At 33.9% G+C, this 19,841-nt stretch overlaps 1 protein-coding gene across 1 annotated transcript in view; it reads left to right on the top strand.

Moving 5' to 3' along the window:
* The first annotated feature begins 5,329 nt into the window (after nucleotides 1-5,329).
* LOC145270194 (nose resistant to fluoxetine protein 6-like) overlaps nucleotides 5,330-19,841 on the top strand; it is a 67,959-nt gene continuing 53,447 nt past the window's right edge. The window contains exons 1-8 of the mRNA XM_080125824.1: nucleotides 5,330-5,446; nucleotides 8,324-8,422; nucleotides 8,781-8,940; nucleotides 10,806-10,885; nucleotides 12,729-12,827; nucleotides 13,496-13,613; nucleotides 14,425-14,617; nucleotides 15,753-15,979. Of these exons, the coding sequence (XP_079981950.1) occupies nucleotides 8,400-8,422; nucleotides 8,781-8,940; nucleotides 10,806-10,885; nucleotides 12,729-12,827; nucleotides 13,496-13,613; nucleotides 14,425-14,617; nucleotides 15,753-15,979 (900 nt within the window). The 5' untranslated portion in view covers nucleotides 5,330-5,446; nucleotides 8,324-8,399. The remainder of the gene's footprint in view (nucleotides 5,447-8,323; nucleotides 8,423-8,780; nucleotides 8,941-10,805; nucleotides 10,886-12,728; nucleotides 12,828-13,495; nucleotides 13,614-14,424; nucleotides 14,618-15,752; nucleotides 15,980-19,841) is intronic.

Here is a 19,841-nt window from a genome sequence, read left to right as displayed (position 1 = left end):
AATTTTCAATTGAATACACGTTTAGATGACTTGGTCTATAGGATTCTTATCTACCTATACCAACGTCCCCTCTTGTTTGGACTTAGAAATTTTCAATTGAATACATGTTGAGATGACTTGGTCTATAGGATTCTCATTTACCTATACCTACGTCCCCTCTTGTTTGGATTTAGAAATTTTCAATTGAATACACGTTGAGATGACTTGGTCTATAGGATTCTTATCTACCTATACCAACGTCCCCTCTTGTTTGGACTTAGAAATTTTCAATTGAATACACGTTGAGATGACTTGGTCTATAGGATTCTCATTTACCTATACCTACGTCCCCTCTTGTTTGGATTTAGAAATTTTCAATTGAATACACGTTGAGATGACTTGGTTTATAGGATTCTTATCTACCTATACCAACGTCCCCTCTTGTTTGGACTTAGAAATTTTCAATTGAATACACGTTGAGATGACTTGGTCTATAGGATTCTTATCTACCTATACCAACGTCCCCTCTTGTTTGGACTTAGAAATTTTCAATTGAATACACGTTTAGATGACTTGGTCTATAGGATTCTTATCTACCTATACCAACGTCCCCTCTTGTTTGGACTTAGAAATTTTCAATTGAATACACGTTGAGATGAGTTGGTCTATAGGATTCTTATCTACCTATACCAACGTCCCCTCTTGTTTGGACTTAGTAATTTTCAATTGAATACACGTTGAGATGACTTGGTCTATAGGATTCTTATCTACCTATACCAACGTCCCCTCTTGTTTGGACTTAGAAATTTTCAATTGAATACACGTTGAGATGACTTGGTCTATAGGATTCTTATCTACCTATACCAACGTCGCCTCTTGTTTGGACTTAGAAATTTTCAATTGAATACACGTTGAGATGACTTGGTCTTTAGGATTCTTATCTACCTATACCAACGACCCCTCTTGTTTGGACTTAGAAATTCTCAATTGAACACACGTTGAGATGACTTGGTCATTAGGATTCTTATCTACCTATACCAACGTCCCCTCTTGTTTGGACTTAGAAATTTTCAATTGAATACACGTTGAGATGACTTGGTCATTAGGATTCTGATCTACCTATACCAACGTCCCCTCTTGTTTGGACTTAGAAATTTTCAATTGAATACACGTTGAGATGACTTGGTCTATAGGATTCTCATTTACCTATACCAACGTCCCCTCTTGTTTGGACTTTGAAATTTTCAATTGAGCACACGTTGGGATGACTTGGTCTATAGAATTCTTATCTACCTATACCAACGTCCCCTCTTGTTTGGACTTAGAAATTTTCAATTGAATACACGTTGAGATGACTTGGTCTATAGAATTCTAATCTACCTATACCAACGTCCCCTCTTGTTCGGACTTAGAAATTTTCAATTGAATACACGTTGAGATGACTTGGTCTATAGAATTCTAATCTACCTATACCAACGTCCCCTCTTGTTTGGACTTAGACATTTTCAATTGAATACACGTTGAGATGACTTGGTCTATAGAATTCTTATCTACCTATACCAACGTCCCCTCTTGTTTGGACTTAGAAATTTTCAATTGAATACACGTTGAGATGACTTGGTCTATAGAATTCTTATCTACCTATACCAACGTCCCCTTTTGTTTGGACTTAGAAATTTTCAATTGAATACACATTGAGATGACTTGGTCTATAGAATTCTAATCTACCTATACCAACGTCCCCTCTTGTTTGGACTTAGAAATTTTCAATTGAATACACGTTGAGATGACTTGGTCTATAGAATTCTAATCTACCTATACCAACGTCCCCTCTTGTTTGGACTTAGAAATTTTCAATTGAATACACGTTGAGATGACTTGGTCTTTAGGATTCTTATCTACCTATATCAACGTCCCCTCTTGTTTGGACTTAGAAATTTTCAATTGAATACACGTTGAGATGACTTGGTCTTTAGGATTCTTATCTACCTATACCAACGTCCCCTCTTGTTTGGACTTAGAAATTTTCAATTGAATACACGTTGAGATGACTTGGTCTTTAGGATTCTTATCTACCTATACCAACGTCCCCTCTTGTTTGGACTTAGAAATTTTCAATTGAATACACGTTGAGATGACTTGGTCTTTAGGATTCTTATCTACCTATACCAACGTCCCCTCTTGTTTGGACTTAGAAATTTTCAATTGAATACACATTGAGATGACTTGGTCTTTAGGATTCTTATCTACCTATACCAACGTCCCCTCTTGTTTGGACTTAGAAATTTTCAATTGAATACACGTTGAGATGACTTGGTCTTTAGGATTCTTATCTACCTATACCAACGTCCCCTCTTGTTTGGACTTAGAAATTTTCAATTGAATACACGTTGAGATGACTTGGTCTTTAGGATTCTTATCTACCTATACCAACGTCCCCTCTTGTTTGGACTTAGAAATTTTCAATTGAATACACATTGAGATGACTTGGTCTTTAGGATTCTTATCTACCTATACCAACGTCCCCTCTTGTTTGGACTTAGAAATTTTCAATTGAATACACGTTGAGATGACTTGGTCTTTAGGATTCTTATCTACCTATACCAACGTCCCCTCTTGTTTGGACTTAGAAATTTTCAATTGAATACACGTTGAGATGACTTGGTCTTTAGGATTCTTATCTACCTATACCAACGTCCCCTCTTGTTTGGACTTAGAAATTTTCAATTGAATACACATTGAGATGACTTGGTCTTTAGGATTCTTATCTACCTATATCAACGTCCCCTCTTGTTTGGACTTAGAAATTTTCAATTGAATACACATTGAGATGACTTGGTCTTTAGGATTCTTATCTACCTATATCAACGTCCCCTCTTGTTTGGACTTAGAAATTTTCAATTGAATACACGTTGAGATGACTTGGTCTTTAGGATTCTTATCTACCTATATCAACGTCCCCTCTTGTTTGGACTTAGAAATTTTCAATTGAATACACGTTGAGATGACTTGGTCTATAGAATTCTAATCTACCTATACCAACGTCCCCTCTTGTTTGGACTTAGACATTTTCAATTGAATACACGTTGAGATGACTTGGTCTATAGAATTCTTATCTACCTATACCAACGTCCCCTCTTGTTTGGACTTAGAAATTTTCAATTGAATACACGTTGAGATGACTTGGTCTATAGAATTCTAATCTACCTATACCAACGTCCCCTCTTGTTTGGACTTAGAAATTTTCAATTGAATACACGTTGAGATGACTTGGTCTATAGAATTCTTATCTACCTATACCAACGTCCCCTCTTGTTTGGACTTAGAAATTTTCAATTGAATACACGTTGAGATGACTTGGTCTTTAGGATTCTTATCTACCTATATCAACGTCCCCTCTTGTTTGGACTTAGAAATTTTCAATTGAATACACATTGAGATGACTTGGTCTTTAGGATTCTTATCTACCTATATCAACGTCCCCTCTTGTTTGGACTTAGAAATTTTCAATTGAATACACGTTGAGATGACTTGGTCTTTAGGATTCTTATCTACCTATATCAACGTCCCCTCTTGTTTGGACTTAGAAATTTTCAATTGAATACACGTTGAGATGACTTGGTCTTTAGGATTCTTATCTACCTATACCAACGTCCCCTCTTGTTTGGACTTAGAAATTTTCAATTGAATACACGTTGAGATGACTTGGTCTTTAGGATTCTTATCTACCTATACCAACGTTCCCTCTTGTTTGGACCTAGAAATTTTCAATTGAATACACGTTGAGATGACTTGGTCTTTAGGATTCTTATCTACCTATATCAACGTCCCCTCTTGTTTGGACTTAGAAATTTTCAATTGAATACACGTTGAGATGACTTGGTCTTTAGGATTCTTATCTACCTATACCAACGTCGCCTCTTGTTTGGACTGAGAAATTTTCAATTGAATACACGTTGAGATGACTTGGTCTTTAGGATTCTGTGTATGACTTTTTTTGTTATAATGCAACTTTTATAAAATTGAAAGGGTTATGTATTAATTTTAGCTAGAAGTAATGCATACTTTCGAAGAAAAAAAATTTTGAGTTCAGATAATATGCAAATATAATTTGGGAAATTAATCTATATATATAAAAGTCTATATATAAAAGTGAACGTATCTGTGTGTGTGTCTGTCTGTCTATGTGTCTGTGTACATTTCCCTACGCAATAATTCTGTTAATTTTTAGTCTACCGACTCGAAATTAGATATACAGAGTACTGAGATTTGGGAAAATCTAGGTGATCGGTTTTCGGCCGGAAATTTGGCTCTTAAGGGGTAGAAGTTCAACGATTTTACTCTTGAGAACTCTACTAAACTCCTTCGACAATTTTGGGTCTAAAAACTTGAAATTTTAGATATAGGTTCCTTGGACATGGATCTCACTTAATAATTTGATTTGAGCCCAAAACAATAAATGTTAAGGGGTCATAATAGGGGTCAAAGTTTAAAAATATTGACCTTTTTTTTTTACTCAGCATACACCTCCAAACACCCGGGCAACGCCGGCCACCCATGCTAGTATTATATAACTTTGTCACATTAAATAAAATAGTTGAAGAAATAATTCATTTTTTTCCTCACAATTCTTACTAAAATAGAGATGCCTCCCTTAAAATAAGGAGTTTTTATTCTGCAAAATTTAATAATTTTTTTTCTTTGTTTTGGTTTGTTTGCCTCGTTTTGTGAAAGGTCGGGGTGTTTATTCCGAAAGCCGTTCTTAACATGGGGAGGTTGGCTCAACCTCCCCATGTTAAGAACGGCTTTATTTGAACATTGAAAAACATCTGAGTTAGCGTGTTTTTTTTTTAATCCCTGTTTAAAAAAATATTTTATTTAAAAAGGACATGGAATATAAGTATAAATATGGATAAATTCTTAACAATGAAGAATGGAATTACCCATTGAATAGTATTTTTTATAGGCTAATGATTTTTTTCTAATTTATATATATATATGTATATTATAATCGAAGTAAGTAAAATTTCGTTGATTTTCTTTTAAATCTTCTTTAAAGAAAACCGATTTAAAAAAAAATATTGCATAATTTGCTATTAAACCTGTTATTTTTATTCAATTGAAAAAAAAATAGGGTTTGAATTACATTTTTCAAGTAGTTATAAGCTTGGAAAGATAGTATGTTGAATTATTCAAGTTCTTATCACGCATTTTTAATGGTGGCTTCTGATACACCTAGAGGTTGAGGTGCTTATAATGCGCCTGTGGCACGTCGTAAAAATTGACCGAAAAAAACTGCTACAAATGTAAAAATTACAACCGCACGAATCTAACACCAAATTCTCTAGAAATTCGTTTTATTTTATTTTCCAGAAAATATTGTCGATGGAATTGATTTATATCAGCGTTTCACCTTCCAGGCTGTGTTAGCTGCGCCCTTCGCAGTGGATACTTTCTTTCTGCTCAGGTACCAGAATCTTTATACTTGTGTATTAATATAAGTATTTATTTTTTCAATCTAATACAAAAACGGCTATATGATTGTCTATCTGTCTGTCTCCAAGTCGCAGAGCGGCATTTGGGGCCTCATACGATTGGATTTTTTACAAACCGTTCTTTTTTTTTCAATCAATTTTCACCCCAAACAAGGCACAGTGCCACTTTAAAGTAGGGGGCTACTCTCGGGGACATAAGTGACAGGGGTACTATATAGGGAGTTGGGCAGCAAGATGTCGGTTCACGTTACACTTGAACTTCTGCATGACAGTACAGTTGGAAGCAGGGACCCGGAAGGGAATTCCAAAGTCTAGCGGTTCTGGGGAAGAAATGACTGGAGTAGAAGGCTCTCTTACATCTAGAGATCTCTACTTTGAAGGGGTGGGACTTAGTTGCTTGTCAGGTTTGTCAAGGGTAGTCACGTCGAGGAGGTACAAGTGCTTGTAGTTCGTCAGAGCATTCACCATAAAAGTACATGTAGAAAAGGCAGAGGGATGCAACATTTCGTCGATGGGACAGAGGCTGAAGCTTAGATGACAGTTCATGATTTATCAGGTTGGCGACTCTCTTTTGAACCCTGTCCAGGAGTGAGAGACAAGCAGCTGATGCACCGGCCCAAATGTGACAACAGTACTCCATATATGGGCGAATGGTGGCCTTAAGAGGTACAGGATACTTTCAGGCGTAAGTAGTTTTCTAGCACGGTAGAGGGATCCCACCTTCTTTGCAGCAGCCTTTTATGGGTCCTTAGCCATTTAAAATAGTTTTTAAGGGGTCAAAAATGAGTCAAAATTAAAAAAAACGTTAAACATTTTGTACATTCGTCTTTATTTATTTTTAATCAGTTCATATGAGTGTCACGTTGGTACAGTGGTAACGTCACCAGCTTTGAATGACACAGTTTCGGCTTTGTACATTTAATGAAATTATATATAATTTCATACATCTAATATATAAACTGTTATATGTCTGTCTGTCTGTCTGTCGGTCTGTCTGCCTGTTTCCATATTTTCAAACTCTATCTCCTCCGAAACTAAAAGTCGCAGAGCAGCCCTAGAGGCCTCGAATGATTGTGTTTTCTACGGGCCGTTCTTTTATGAATCTGTTAAAATTGTTTTTAAGGGGTCAAATTGATTGAAAAAATTGTTAAACATTTTGTACATTCATCTTAGTTTATTTTTAATTGGTTTATATGTGTGTCACGTTGGTACAGTGGTAACGTCACCAGCTTTGAATTATAAAGTCTCGGTTTCGATTCTAGCTGATGGCACCCAAACACTTTTTTTTTACTTTTGAAATCATGACTCTATGATAATGTATACGAAATATGGACAAATTAAAATATCATATTTAAACGTGTTTTACGCAAATTACCCCCAACTGCTAGTAATCTATATATTAATACCGTACTACCTTTAATGTACGTACGTATGTGTGTCACGGTTTCCAGATTATACATCATTTGATTGGGAGATCCTATTTATTAAAAAGGAGGCTAGAAGGTGATAACATATTACGAAAATTAAATTAGTAACATATAGATATGCTAATTTAATGTTTGTAGTATGTTGTCACCTTCTATATACCTCTTCTTTAATAAATAGGATCTCCCGACCACCGAAGATGCTATGTAAAAAAAAAATCGTCCAGACTAATGGATGAATGAATGCCACTAAGTAAGACACTTTATCAAAGCAATAACCCTTATCCCCGAGTGGCCTCCGGGCCTTGATAAGTGGTGACAACCATGTAAAAAAAAATCAATAAAAAAATGATATTGCTTTTGGGCTGTATTTGGACTTCTAGCTAGGATCCAAATGTAGTATCTATTTTGTCTGAAGATGGTATAGTTATATCGTGGGGTTTCCGTTCGCACCGGGTGTCCATACAATCCATACAATGAAAATATGTCACATACTGCTATAAGGATATTAGAGATAAACCGTAATAACCAGATATATTCTGACACTACATTAACCAGATTACTTAGATAAATACTTTTACAGTTTTAAAAAAAGGGCTACAATAATATCGCAGGCTCCTCATTCACACTGAACGTCTACATAATGCCCAGCAGCAATATATTACATAGTTACATTTCAAATATAGAAATGTTATTGTATGCAAGACAAAGAATACAGTATAGTAAAATATATTTCCTTAACCCATGAGTTTTCGATGTTTATACATCTCCTCCGAGGAAAAATATTAGCAAAAATTTTACTATATTGTATTCTTTGTCTTGCATGCAATAAAATTTCTATATTTGAAATTTAACTTTTTCAAATCACAAATTTTAAATTCCTAAATTATGATTTATTTGCTCTATCTAGTATATTGAGCAATTTTATTTAACTGGGATAGTCTTATATAAAATATTACACCCAATAATATTTTGTCAGACCGATAATCACTGGATTTGCACACCAGTAGATTTATTGTATTTCATTATTCTGAATAATTATATATATAATATAAACACGTTACCTTTCTCGTTGTAATGATGAACACAGAAGACGCAGATACAAAACCACATGATGATACGTTTATTTCTTCTTCGACCGGTCGGACATGATTTTGTATTTCAGGGATTCAAAGTTGTTACATGGTAATCTCTAAACCCCCCCTGTATGTATATATATATATATATATATATATATATATATATATATATATATATATATATATATATACACACTTACATATACGAAACGCTCTCATCCATCTAAAATATGTTGTATATTTGCACTGATTAACCTCTTGATAATCATACGTTATTTTTGTCAATTTTTTTTTTTTTAAATTGGAAATCCCTGTTAGTCTAAAAGGAATTTTAATTTTATTTCAGTGGGATTTTGGTCACCTACTTTTTTTTGGAAAATTATTATCGCAAAGGAAACATTGGGTTAAAGACGGTGATTCTCATGTATGTACGGCGTTATCTCAGGTAAGTCTAGTTTTTAATTAGCAGGACCCATGTCCCGGCGTTGCCCTGGGGGATTTTTTTAGTGTTTTTTTTGTTGTATTTTTAACATTAGATAACGTAAACTGCTAAAAGATGCCGTCATTCAAAACATGGGGTCCCTCTCTTCCCATTTAAAAAATTGGAGGCTTCTTCGTTATAAGAGCGAAATTTGAAAATCGAAATATTGGATTTCAATTTATTGAGATTGTCGAACTGACTTCCTCATCTTGGTTGTTATAGTCACAACGTTTCGGCCGTTTTGCCCTCCGGCCTTCATCATCTCACATGTCTAAAACCCCATTCGGTAACAGCATAATGAGTGTCCCCTTTTCCTTTCCAGACTGACCCCTTGTTATGCGGTGATCCTCATGGTCTATACTTTTATTCTTCCGAATCTGTTTGAGGGGCCATATTGGCAGTCTGACTTCAGCGAGATCTGCCAGAGTCGATGGTGGACAAACTTACTCTACATCAACAACATCTTCAAGCTGGAAGATGGGGTAATTTTCTCTCTTTTTGTTTATCTTTTCTCAGCTTTTTTTTTTCGTTAGAACGATCAAATAAAAAAAATCAGTGCTTCTACAGTTTATCGCCGAAACTGGAGACGCCATTTTATTTCGAGTACCTGCCGATTAGAATCAGAGGGAGAAATCGGCAGAATTGCCGTTTAGTTGTGCAAATAGCCTCGAAGCCTAGGTACTTGTACAGTTTAATCAAGACATTAAAAAAATGAAAATATCGAGAAAAGTTTACATTGTACGTATCCGTTATGGAATGAAACTTTGTTTATATTTACGTGATTATTAAAAATATGATCCCATAATTAAAGAGATCATGTGGTAACGCGTTGCCGCCAACGTCTACCATTGTTTTATTCAGCCCCGTACATCGAAAAGAGGTAAGTATTCAAAATTTATCTATTTTGATCTATTTTTATGGTTCTGCTGAAATCATGTTCTTTCCGAAAAAGATATAGATTTGTCTCGTTTTGCCCCAAGTAATGGGGTAAGACGGGACAATACAGTTAGCTGAATAAATCATCTGTATTTCTTTTGAAAATAATTTCTCATCTTTTTTTTGTTGTTGTGGCATTGTTTTCCTATACTTTGAATGTTCAGTTTTCGTTAAATATGTGAGGGGAAATAGTTTTTTTTAGGTATTTTACCCCCCTCCCCCTTACCCATATTTCAATGTTTCGAAAACTAAACAACATTTAGGTCAATACAAATGCAACATTTTATAAAGCTAAAGTGTTTAAATAATTAAAAAGTACATATATATATATATATATATTGAGATTGTCGGACTGACTTCCTCATCTTGGTTGTTATAGTCACAACGTTTCGGCCGTTTTGCCCTCTGGCCCTCATCAGGTGTTTTGTATCGAACTGGGGAACCGTTTGTTAGGAGTCTCGAACCCAACCCTTTATTATTATTATGGGGGTACCGTGTTCGGACTCCAGCTAGGCTCTGGGACATAGTCACTGATTCCCTGTTTTGAATGTTACTTTCCACTGCCTTCGTTCAGGATTGAACTCAGCACCTTTAAGTAATTGTAAACTTTGATACAACGTCTAGGACCACTCGGTCATATGTCACTAGGACAATTCTTAGTTGGTTTTTGTTAATGTTAAACCTATGTTGTTATTCAAGGTTTTCTCTCTCTATTAGAGGTATCCAAAGTACATTCAGCTCTACGCTTGGTTTGCTCAGTAGGTTGTTATGTATTTTAAACGGCTCTCTTTGTGTTTGGAAATCGCCAAAATGAGTGACGTGGAGTCGGCGTCCAAAGTGGGGAGCCGACTTTGGCGCCTAAAAGAAGTGGCGCCAAAGCCGGCAAGAGGGGAGATAGAACTGGGGGGGGGTGAGGTTGGTTGATCCGTCTCGTCTCTGTTGTAAATTTTAAATGATTTTTCTCTCGGCCAACATCTTTTATCATGGTTACTCCTTTAAATTTGTATTTATGTGTGTGATGGGAGGGGTGTCCTACTTAAACCCAATTTTAAAACATTTTTTAAATCATATCAAAAATACAAAAAAGATAACAATATTAATAAAATGTCATTTGTGTCGAGGGATTTGAGATTTTGATCTTGGCTAAAAGGCCAAGAAAAGCTTAAAAAGCTAAGAACAGCATCTATTAACAACAGACCTTTGATCTTAACCAAAAAGGCCAAGCACAAAAGTGTTACGGACAGACAGACGGAGTGACTTATAGAGTCGCTTTCATCCGACTAAAAATCTATTTTTATCGAAATGCTACAAACACAAGGGTTTGCTCTTAGTTAGCAGGTTTTGTTTGTTTGTTTGTTCTTTCAATTCTTTACTAAATATTTTTTTTGTTTTGCTATATTTTTATTTTCAGTGTATGTTTTGGACTTGGTATTTGGCGAATGATATGCAATTTTTCATCATATCTCCCATAATCCTTTGCCAGTTTATTTTGTGAGTACACAATAAAGTTTGTATGAAACTTTTCTTTAAGATGGAGGTCATTTGAAAATAATTCTGATCCTGACAAAGTATATTTTGGAAGAAATAAAAGCGATTTACATTTTTTTCTTCATAATGATATGCTAAAACTATCAACAAGAAAAACTACCTAACCAGAATCAAGTATTTTTTGTATGTCCGGCAAAGGCTTTTTGGAGGAGGACGAGGGGGGGAGGGTTCTCGGATGAGAGTTTTACTATTCTTTAAAACTTTTTATATACCGTGTAGATTGTAATATTTTTTAACACCTCAAACCTGAACCTATATATATATATATATATATATATATATATATATATATATATATATATGATCAGTTTTTTTAAAGAAATTCAGCAGAGTGCTCAATTAAAAGGAAAATCCGAAATATAAGAGCGTTTTTATATTTTGTGTACAGAATGTTAGATGAGACAAGTCATTGGTACCGTCGGTTTCAAGCCCAATAGTTAGGACCGTTTAAGATATCCATATCAAACTCTCTTCAGCCAATGCTCGTCTCTGTTTGATATGGATATCTTAAACTCGTAACTATCGGGCTTGAAACCGACGGTACCAATGACTTGTCTCATCTAACAACTTTCTGTACACAATATATATATATGTGTGTGTGTGTGTGTGTGTGTGGCCTTGTAGAGGTACAGGATACTCTCAGGTGTGAGTAGTCTTCTAGCACGATAGAGGGAGCCCATCTTACTTGCAGCAGCCTTCGCAATGTCCTCGATGTATTTGTATTTTCATTTAGTTGTATCATCTCTATAATTATTAATTAATGAAAAATATATGAGGTGTATATAAATATATGTATAAAATTGAAAAAATAATATAATCACACCTCATCCGATATGTATTGTCCAGATATGTACATTTTTTAGATATATTATACATTACCCACGTCGTTCTGGATATTTTCTATTATATATATATATATATATATATATATATATATATATATATATGTATATATATATATATATATATAAAGTTTATATATTTGCATATCCGTATGTGTGTGAATGTAATCGCAAGTGCTCGGATGAGCTCCAATCTTTGGTCCCCCTTGCCAAACTTTCACGAAAAACACTCATCTAACTGAAACCAATATCAATATCTCTTTATCTGTGCCTTAACCTAAATGTAGATTCCATGAACAAAGCTTCTTTCTTAGAACTGCACACCTGTGGAACTGTCTTCCGTTTGCCTGCTTTCCAACTGACTACAATACGTCGTCTTCAAGTCCAATGTAAACAAGTTCTTGATGGTTAAGTAATCCAATTTACCCAAATTTCCACTATTAACGATTACTACAATATTGTCCCATTGACTACTGTACACTCTTTAACCCTTATCCTTGAGTGGCCTCCAGGCCTTGATAAGTGGTGACTCCTATTGTAATATTTTTGGTATCTAATGGGATATGCTCACTGAAAGTTGGGATATTCTATTGACAAATGCTGCCGATTAGAACTGAAGAATCAAATTAATTCACGTTCTGTTACCAACCAATCAGAAACCAGAATTTCTCCATAAAAATTGAATCATTTAACATACCAGCACATAATTTTTTCGTGTCAACATGAGAAGGATCTTTTGTTCTTTTGCTTTTAAAATCATAAAGTCCAGGACTTGTACAGAACAGCTACCCATTGAAAATTTTTCATATCCAGGACTTGTACAGAATAGCTAGCCATCGGAAACTCTTCTGAAATTAAACATGGCTTCCAATTCAAGAAGTAATGTTCTTGTTTTTTCAGTATTGCGTTAATTTTATAAACAATTTTATTTATTTATTTTTTAGGCTTCCATCTTTTGCGTTCCTGACAATCGTCATGATGTTCAGTGCTTACATCGTCTCTAGTGTGATTCTTTGGCAACGATTACCAGACCCAAGCGCACAGTAAGGAGATTTTTTTTTTACTACGATATTATGCCCTTGATTACTGTACACTCAATAACACTTACCCTCGAATGGCCTCCGGGCCTTGATAAGTGGTGACTCCTACATAAAAAAAGAGTAGAAAAATAATTATTAATATAAAAAGAAATTTGTCAAATGGAGCGAAATTACTATATTACGCTTACTAAAAGAAAAAACAACAGATGTAGACAAGGGAGATAATTAAGTTCTGTTGCGTACGTCACGTGACGAAGGTAATTCAAATGTCGGCCAAAATTAATTTTCCACCTTATAGCTTTTCGTTATGCTTTTTTTTTTACTCCTTACAAAGCATATAGTCACTTGGGCGTAAGGGGTTACTATTTGGGGCCATGTCTAGGAAAGATTACCAAGATGTTGGGTTATGTTACATTTTAACTTCTGCATATCAGTACGACCAAGGAAGCAGGTAGCAGGAAGGGAATTCCAAAGTTTAGCTGCTCGAGGGAAGAAATTATTAGAATAGAAAGCTTTCTGGCATTTAGGGACATCAACAGTGAAGGGGTGAGATGTTATTGCTAAGCGGGTTTGTCAGGGATATGTACGTCGATGGGTTACAAGTGAAAAGAGTTCATCAGAACACATTCCTATTTTCTTACCTGCAAATCAATTTATTTTTCTGTTTCCAGTAGCGTGATAAATGATGACATCTACACGAAACCTTGGTGCCGAATTAGTCCTTTTCTCATCGGAATCATCTTGGGATATTTCTTGCAGCAAAAGAGCAGAAAACGCAGTTTCCCAAAGGTTAGTAGCCAGATATCTTTTCTCTCAACATAGGATCTATCTAATGTATATATATATATATATAAAATAAAAATTACAATTAAATTTACCAAAATGATCCAAGATGGTAAAATTAAAGTATATTATAAATATTAAAGAATTAATATTTATAAAATTATCTCAACCAGATGTAAAAGCTCGATAAAACCAAATAGGAGATAGAGCTTATAATAAGAGCAAATAGTTAATTAAACATGTTAAAAAACACTTTTAAAAAGAGTTAAAAACATATTTAATCTGAAAAGGAAATAATAAGTGGATAGTCCTTAATCCGTGAAATTTCGAAGAAATACTTTCCTTCCTATCAGAGGGTAGGAATTAACAAAATGCGGGATCTGATTTTGCATACAAAAGTATTTGATGAAACTGCAAGTAAGTCAAAGATCTTACTTGATAAGTAAAGCAGAAGGAATATGGTGAAGAAAACGGTGATTTCATGTGAATGGATAGTCTGGTGAAAGGTAAAGTATCCAATGACGGTAAAATCCAAAAATGTAAATCCCATCGTCATTGGATACTTTTAATTTTAATTATAAATTATCAATCATCTTACTCAATATTAAAATAGCTCTAGAATATATATGCCTATCGAGCTTATTATATATCTACATTACAACGAGCACTGTTTTCTTTCTTTTTATTTTGATTGTATTAATGAATTTACTAATACATTAAAATATACTCTGCTCTTTAGACTCTTGTTCTTATTCCCTAAGTATATATATATATATATATATATGTGTAATGATTTTCTTTCTTAATTTTTTTCCAGTGCCTCCAATTGTGTGGATGGACTTTTGCGGTCAGCACTTGCCTTTTTCTGTCATACATCAAATACACAATGAATAAGGAAAACCCACTCACCTGGTTAAATAGCCAGTATACAGCCTATGAAGTAGTATCCCACCCACTCTGGGCGATGGCAGTAAGCTGGGTCATAATCATCTGTGCATCAGGCAATGGAGGTAAGTAATGACCAAGAAACAAATAAATCTCACAGATTGATATTTGATTCTGGTTAGCCAGTTTTTATTCATTGTTGTTGCCCACTGTTTTTTGCATCAAAAACTGCTTCCTTCAGTTTCTTTCAAAAAAATACTTATTCCTCAAATGTGTTATCTTAAGACTTCTAAGGTTAATACAAACCCTTGTTCGCTTCTAGGTATCACTATTTAAATCAAAGTAAAATTCAACTAGCAATGAGTATTGAAATCGATATTTTATTCTGCTTAGCCAGTTTGTATTCATTGTTGTTGCACAATGTTCTTTAAAGTTAAAAATAGTACCTCATTCAGTTTCTTTAAAACAATACTTATTCCTCAATTGTTTCTTATCCTAAGACATTTAAGTTTAATACAAATCCTTGTTCCTTTCTAGCTATGAATCTCACAAACTGATATTTGATTTTGCCTAGCCAGCTTTTATTCATTGTCATTGCCTTTGGTGCTATTCTTTTTTTTTATTTTTCTAAGGCACACACACAAATTGAAATTTATAAATTCATTTGCGTGGGCATTACAGTATCCACCCACACCTCTTGGGTCAAAAAGCCGGAATGTTTGAGAAATGGCCGTAGTTGAAAGCATGTTTCTTCATAAAAAATATGATTTTTTGATCAATCAGGGCTCGATTTAAAAAACTTATTCTTGCAAGCTTCTGGGAGCCTCTAAAAAAATATAAAACAGCAAGAACTTCTCTGGTCAGAGAGAGACAACAGACACCAGCAGAAAGACAAGTCACAAGGCGAACGCTCGCCGAGTGAATTCAGTAGCTGAGATGACAGATTTTCTTGCACGCCAAGGAACATTATTTGACTCTCTCTTTCTCTTACTTCAGCACAACACGTAGTAGGACTCTTTCTTTCACGCTCTCAAGTCTTCACCTTTTTCCTCCCTTCCTTCTTTCATGCAGACAGCCACCTTTGCGCACACTAAAAAAGTAATTTCTTTTCTTTTAACGTAAGTTTATTTTACATTATTTCGTAGTGTATTTCTTTTTATTTATTTGTATCGGGGGACTTATGCAATCGATATTTGATTCTGCCTAGCCAGTTTTTATTCAAATGCAGCTTTAACACAAATCTTTTTTTTTTCTTTTAAGGAATGATCAGCCACATCCTTTCCTGGAAGTTCTGGATCATAATGAACCGTTTAACGTATTGTGCTTATCTCCTCCATCCCATTATCATCATGGTTGGTATGAGGATGAGCATGACCCCACTCTACCTATCAAATGCAACGACTGTAAGTTTTCACTTTTTATACATCTTTATCATATTTTTTTTTAATTACATTTTCAACCCAAACAAGGCACATTGCCACTTTGATGTAGGCCCCCTACTATCAGGGGCAACAACTACTGGGGTACTATGTAGGGATTTGGGCAGCAAGATGTCGGTTCACGTTGCACTCGAACTTCTGCACGCCAGTACAGTTGGGGAAGCAGGGACATGGAATGGAATTCCAAAGTCTTGGATATTTGATTCTGCCTAGCCAGAATGATTTACCAAAACATTAAATCCTTAGTATGTTAAAAATCACTTTTAATTTTTTGTTTTTATTCCACATCTACGCTTTCGTTGGTCATCTCTGTTTTAATTATTCTTTTTTCGATATTTGATTTTTGCCTAACCAGAATAAATTACCAAAACTTTAAATCCTTAAAATCACTTTTATTTTTTTTCCTTTTTATTCCAGATCTATGCTTTCATTGGTCATCTTACGATCTCCTATGGCGTCGCGTTCATTGTGTCGCTCCTGTTTGAAATGCCCATCAGAATGCTCGAAAAGGTTATGTCAAATCGCAAATGAGAATGAAGATAAGCCTGTCAGGGGATTGCTGACTTTCAACATCATTTTCTTTTTCATTTTTTAACTTACTTATTTACTCTAAACAAGACACATTGCCACTGAAGCATAAGGGACTACTGTGGTAGGGGCCAGATTTATAGGGGTTTAGAAGCAAGATGTTTGTTCACATTACATTTAAATTCTGTATGTTGGTACTGTTAGGGAAACAGGGAGCTGGAAATGAATTTTACATCATTTCCTACAGTTTATGCCAATGTTATCTGTTTGGTATGTAAAAATGTTCAGGGTCTTTGATATGACAGGGCCGCCAGAGAATATTAATGGTTCCCTTGAAAGACACAAGAACCATAAATACTTGGCTTTTGTCCTTAAAATTTAATTCAAGCCAGAAATTACTTACACATCATCTGTAGAATATTATTACCCCCCCCCCAATAAAATGGACAAAATGTTTATTATTTACTTTAGCGTAAGAAATCAAGTCATGTCTTTGAGCATTCGTATAGAAAGATAATTTCTCTGACATTTGTTCAATATCAGGTTTTGAGTACTGGGCCTGACACTTGACAAGATCAAATAAAACCCAACTGATAGACACAGACACACACCTGGCCGGAAGAAATAAAACCTGGCTGATTGACACAAATCCATACCTGGCTGGAAGAAATAAAACCTGGCCGATTGACACAGACACACACTTGACTATACATTTTTTTTTTACAATTGTTTGTGTTAATTTTACTAATTAAAGATGTCTGTACATTTTTTTGGAAAATAGGCACTAAAAGCAAGTTGACCCGCACCCCATAGAAATAAAAATCTTCTGTTTTCCCCTGATGAATGGCAAAAAAACAACAACATTTATTTTCTTTTCACCATCACGTTTATTATACTTCTCCATTTTTAAAATGACCATCAGTAATTGCCCGTGTATCACTACCATGGCTACAGCGAATACTAAAATAACACTTGTAGGATAAAAACTATCAGGTTGTATTGTTCCGGATGAGGCGTTGATAGAGTAGCGTCCGTTTTCTTGTCACGAGACCATCCTCCTAGATATTATCTCCTCCTTTTTGGTTTGGCAATAGGGCTTTTGTTAAGATTGGCACTCCCTTGTTTACAAAGCCATTCGGCGAAAATGAAGTCAGACAAATTTAAAGATTAAAAAAAAAAATAACTGCATAAGCATATTTTGGCACTTCTACACTATCAGAACAAAATTTTTTAGTCGATAAATAGTTTTCAGATAAAAACAATGGTTTCTATTGATTTTTTTTTGTCAATTTTAATTAATTAGAATGTTAAGTTCCTGAATATTACTGAATTATAAAAAAAACAACTTTAATCGTTTTAGCATGTGAAAAATTGCCGCCATCTTGTTTAAATAGAAATGGAAAATTACCTCCTATTTGAACTCTCCTATGTCTTACGATCATTTTCATCAAATTCTATTTTATTTTCTTTAATAAATAATTTTCTACCGTATCGATTTTCGTAATTTTTGGATATAATCATTTTAAAAATACAAGGAATACATAGATACCATTGTTTTCATGTGAAATTCAATATTACCATTTCCGAAATTTCGTCCCAATAGTGTAGAATTGTCCATATTTTTATTATAAACATTATAATTTTGTTATAGAAGTATAAATAAAAGATTATTTGGCACTTCTGCACAACAGTGACACTCCCTCCGTATCTTTAATACTAGCTTTTCTTCCTAAAAATCGAACCTTTTGCTCGGTATCATAACAAATTGTTTTTAGCCGTAAAAAAATTAAAAAAAAAAACTACTTGGTGAAATTTTTGCGGGGAGATCTTTATTCCATAACGGATACGTAAACTATGACTTTTTATCGATATTTTCATTTTTTTAATATCTTGATTAAACTGTACAAGTACCTGTTGGCCATCCGTACCTTTAAATTTGTCTGACGTCACTTCCGTCAAATGGCTTTGTAAACAAATAAGTGCCAATTTTAACAAAAGCCGGCAATAGTGATAATGTAGTATCAATATTATTGTCATGCCATGTTACTCCCAGGGATTACCAATTTTTTTTTGTAGTGGGAGAGGGAGGTCGTGTTTCTTTTGTTGTCTCAAGACCATCCTTCCAGGCATTATTCCTCCTTTTTTTTGTGGACGTAATAAAATTCCGAACAATAATTACGTTTACTTTCTTTTAAAAAAATGTTTATTATTTATTTTTGTTGTTTTTGTTTTTACAGAAAAAAAAATAATTCCAATAAATGTCCATTGTTTTTATTTTATTTTTACATGAATAAAAATTTTATGAAAATTGTGTATTTTTTATTTCTATGCTTTATCAAAATTAATTTAGGTAAAACTTTTTGGCAGTCTTGCACTTCCGGCAGACTCGAAAGTAAGTTCGACAACTCTATAAGGGTCACCACATCAGTATTTTACACCGTCAAATCATGTGTTATTTTGTAAAGAAAATTATATTGAACGAATTTGATTAAATAAAGTAAACGAACAAAATATACATTTTTATATATTTACTAGACTACCCGTGACCCGTTGGGTCAGTATGTTATATTAGCTATGGAATTCATGTATTATGACACTTGTGACGTAAAGAAAATCTTTTTTTTTTTGACATAACAGAAACATTTCTATGAAAGTATATTAAAATGAAAAAAGAATATAGATAGATTTCTATGAGTCGTTCTGTTTATTATAATTGATTATTTTTGAAAAAAAAATACAGTTACTGAATTATAAGTCGTTGGCCATACTTATCGGTAAATGTGCACTGAACAGATACCATAATACTTATTATAGTTAAATACAAATTTTGATATATCTGCTTTTTTTTTACATCGTTCATTTCTGTATTACGTTTAAATAATAATTTCGAAATAATAACATTAATATTTCAGGTCAAAATCTGCAAAAGAAGCGATTTGTGTTTATTTGTTTACGTTGTTATGGGTTAATGTTTATGCGCGCATGCGCAACCGGATGTCGTAAACCGGAACATTGTATCGTTACAAGGTCATTTGAGTTTTATAATTATATAGATAACTGTTTATTTAACAGAAAAAAAGAAACAATTTTCAGAAAGTGTATTACGGTCTTAACAAAGCAAAATAAAAAAAAAAACTGTGAAACTTTGTTGTGTGTAAAGTGTAAAACTTGAAAAAAAGTATTTAAAAAAATATTTAAAAAAATCTTTGAAAACATTAATAATTCATAATATCGTGATAAAACTTTAATAATTCGTAATATCGTGATTTGACGTTTTTACCCTCAAATTACATTTTAAAAAAAATATTAAAATATTTTTTTTAAAACCGTGAAACTTTGCTGTGCGTAATAAAAGAAGATAAAAAATATTTAACATTTTCAA

This window comes from Euprymna scolopes, chromosome 46 (assembly GCF_053919585.1).
Source record: "Euprymna scolopes isolate OS-2025 chromosome 46, ASM5391958v1, whole genome shotgun sequence".
Lineage (NCBI taxonomy): Eukaryota > Metazoa > Mollusca > Cephalopoda > Sepiida > Sepiolidae > Euprymna > Euprymna scolopes.
The sequence above is the reverse complement of the archived record's forward strand: the minus strand, read 5'-3'. Positions and strand labels throughout refer to the sequence as shown.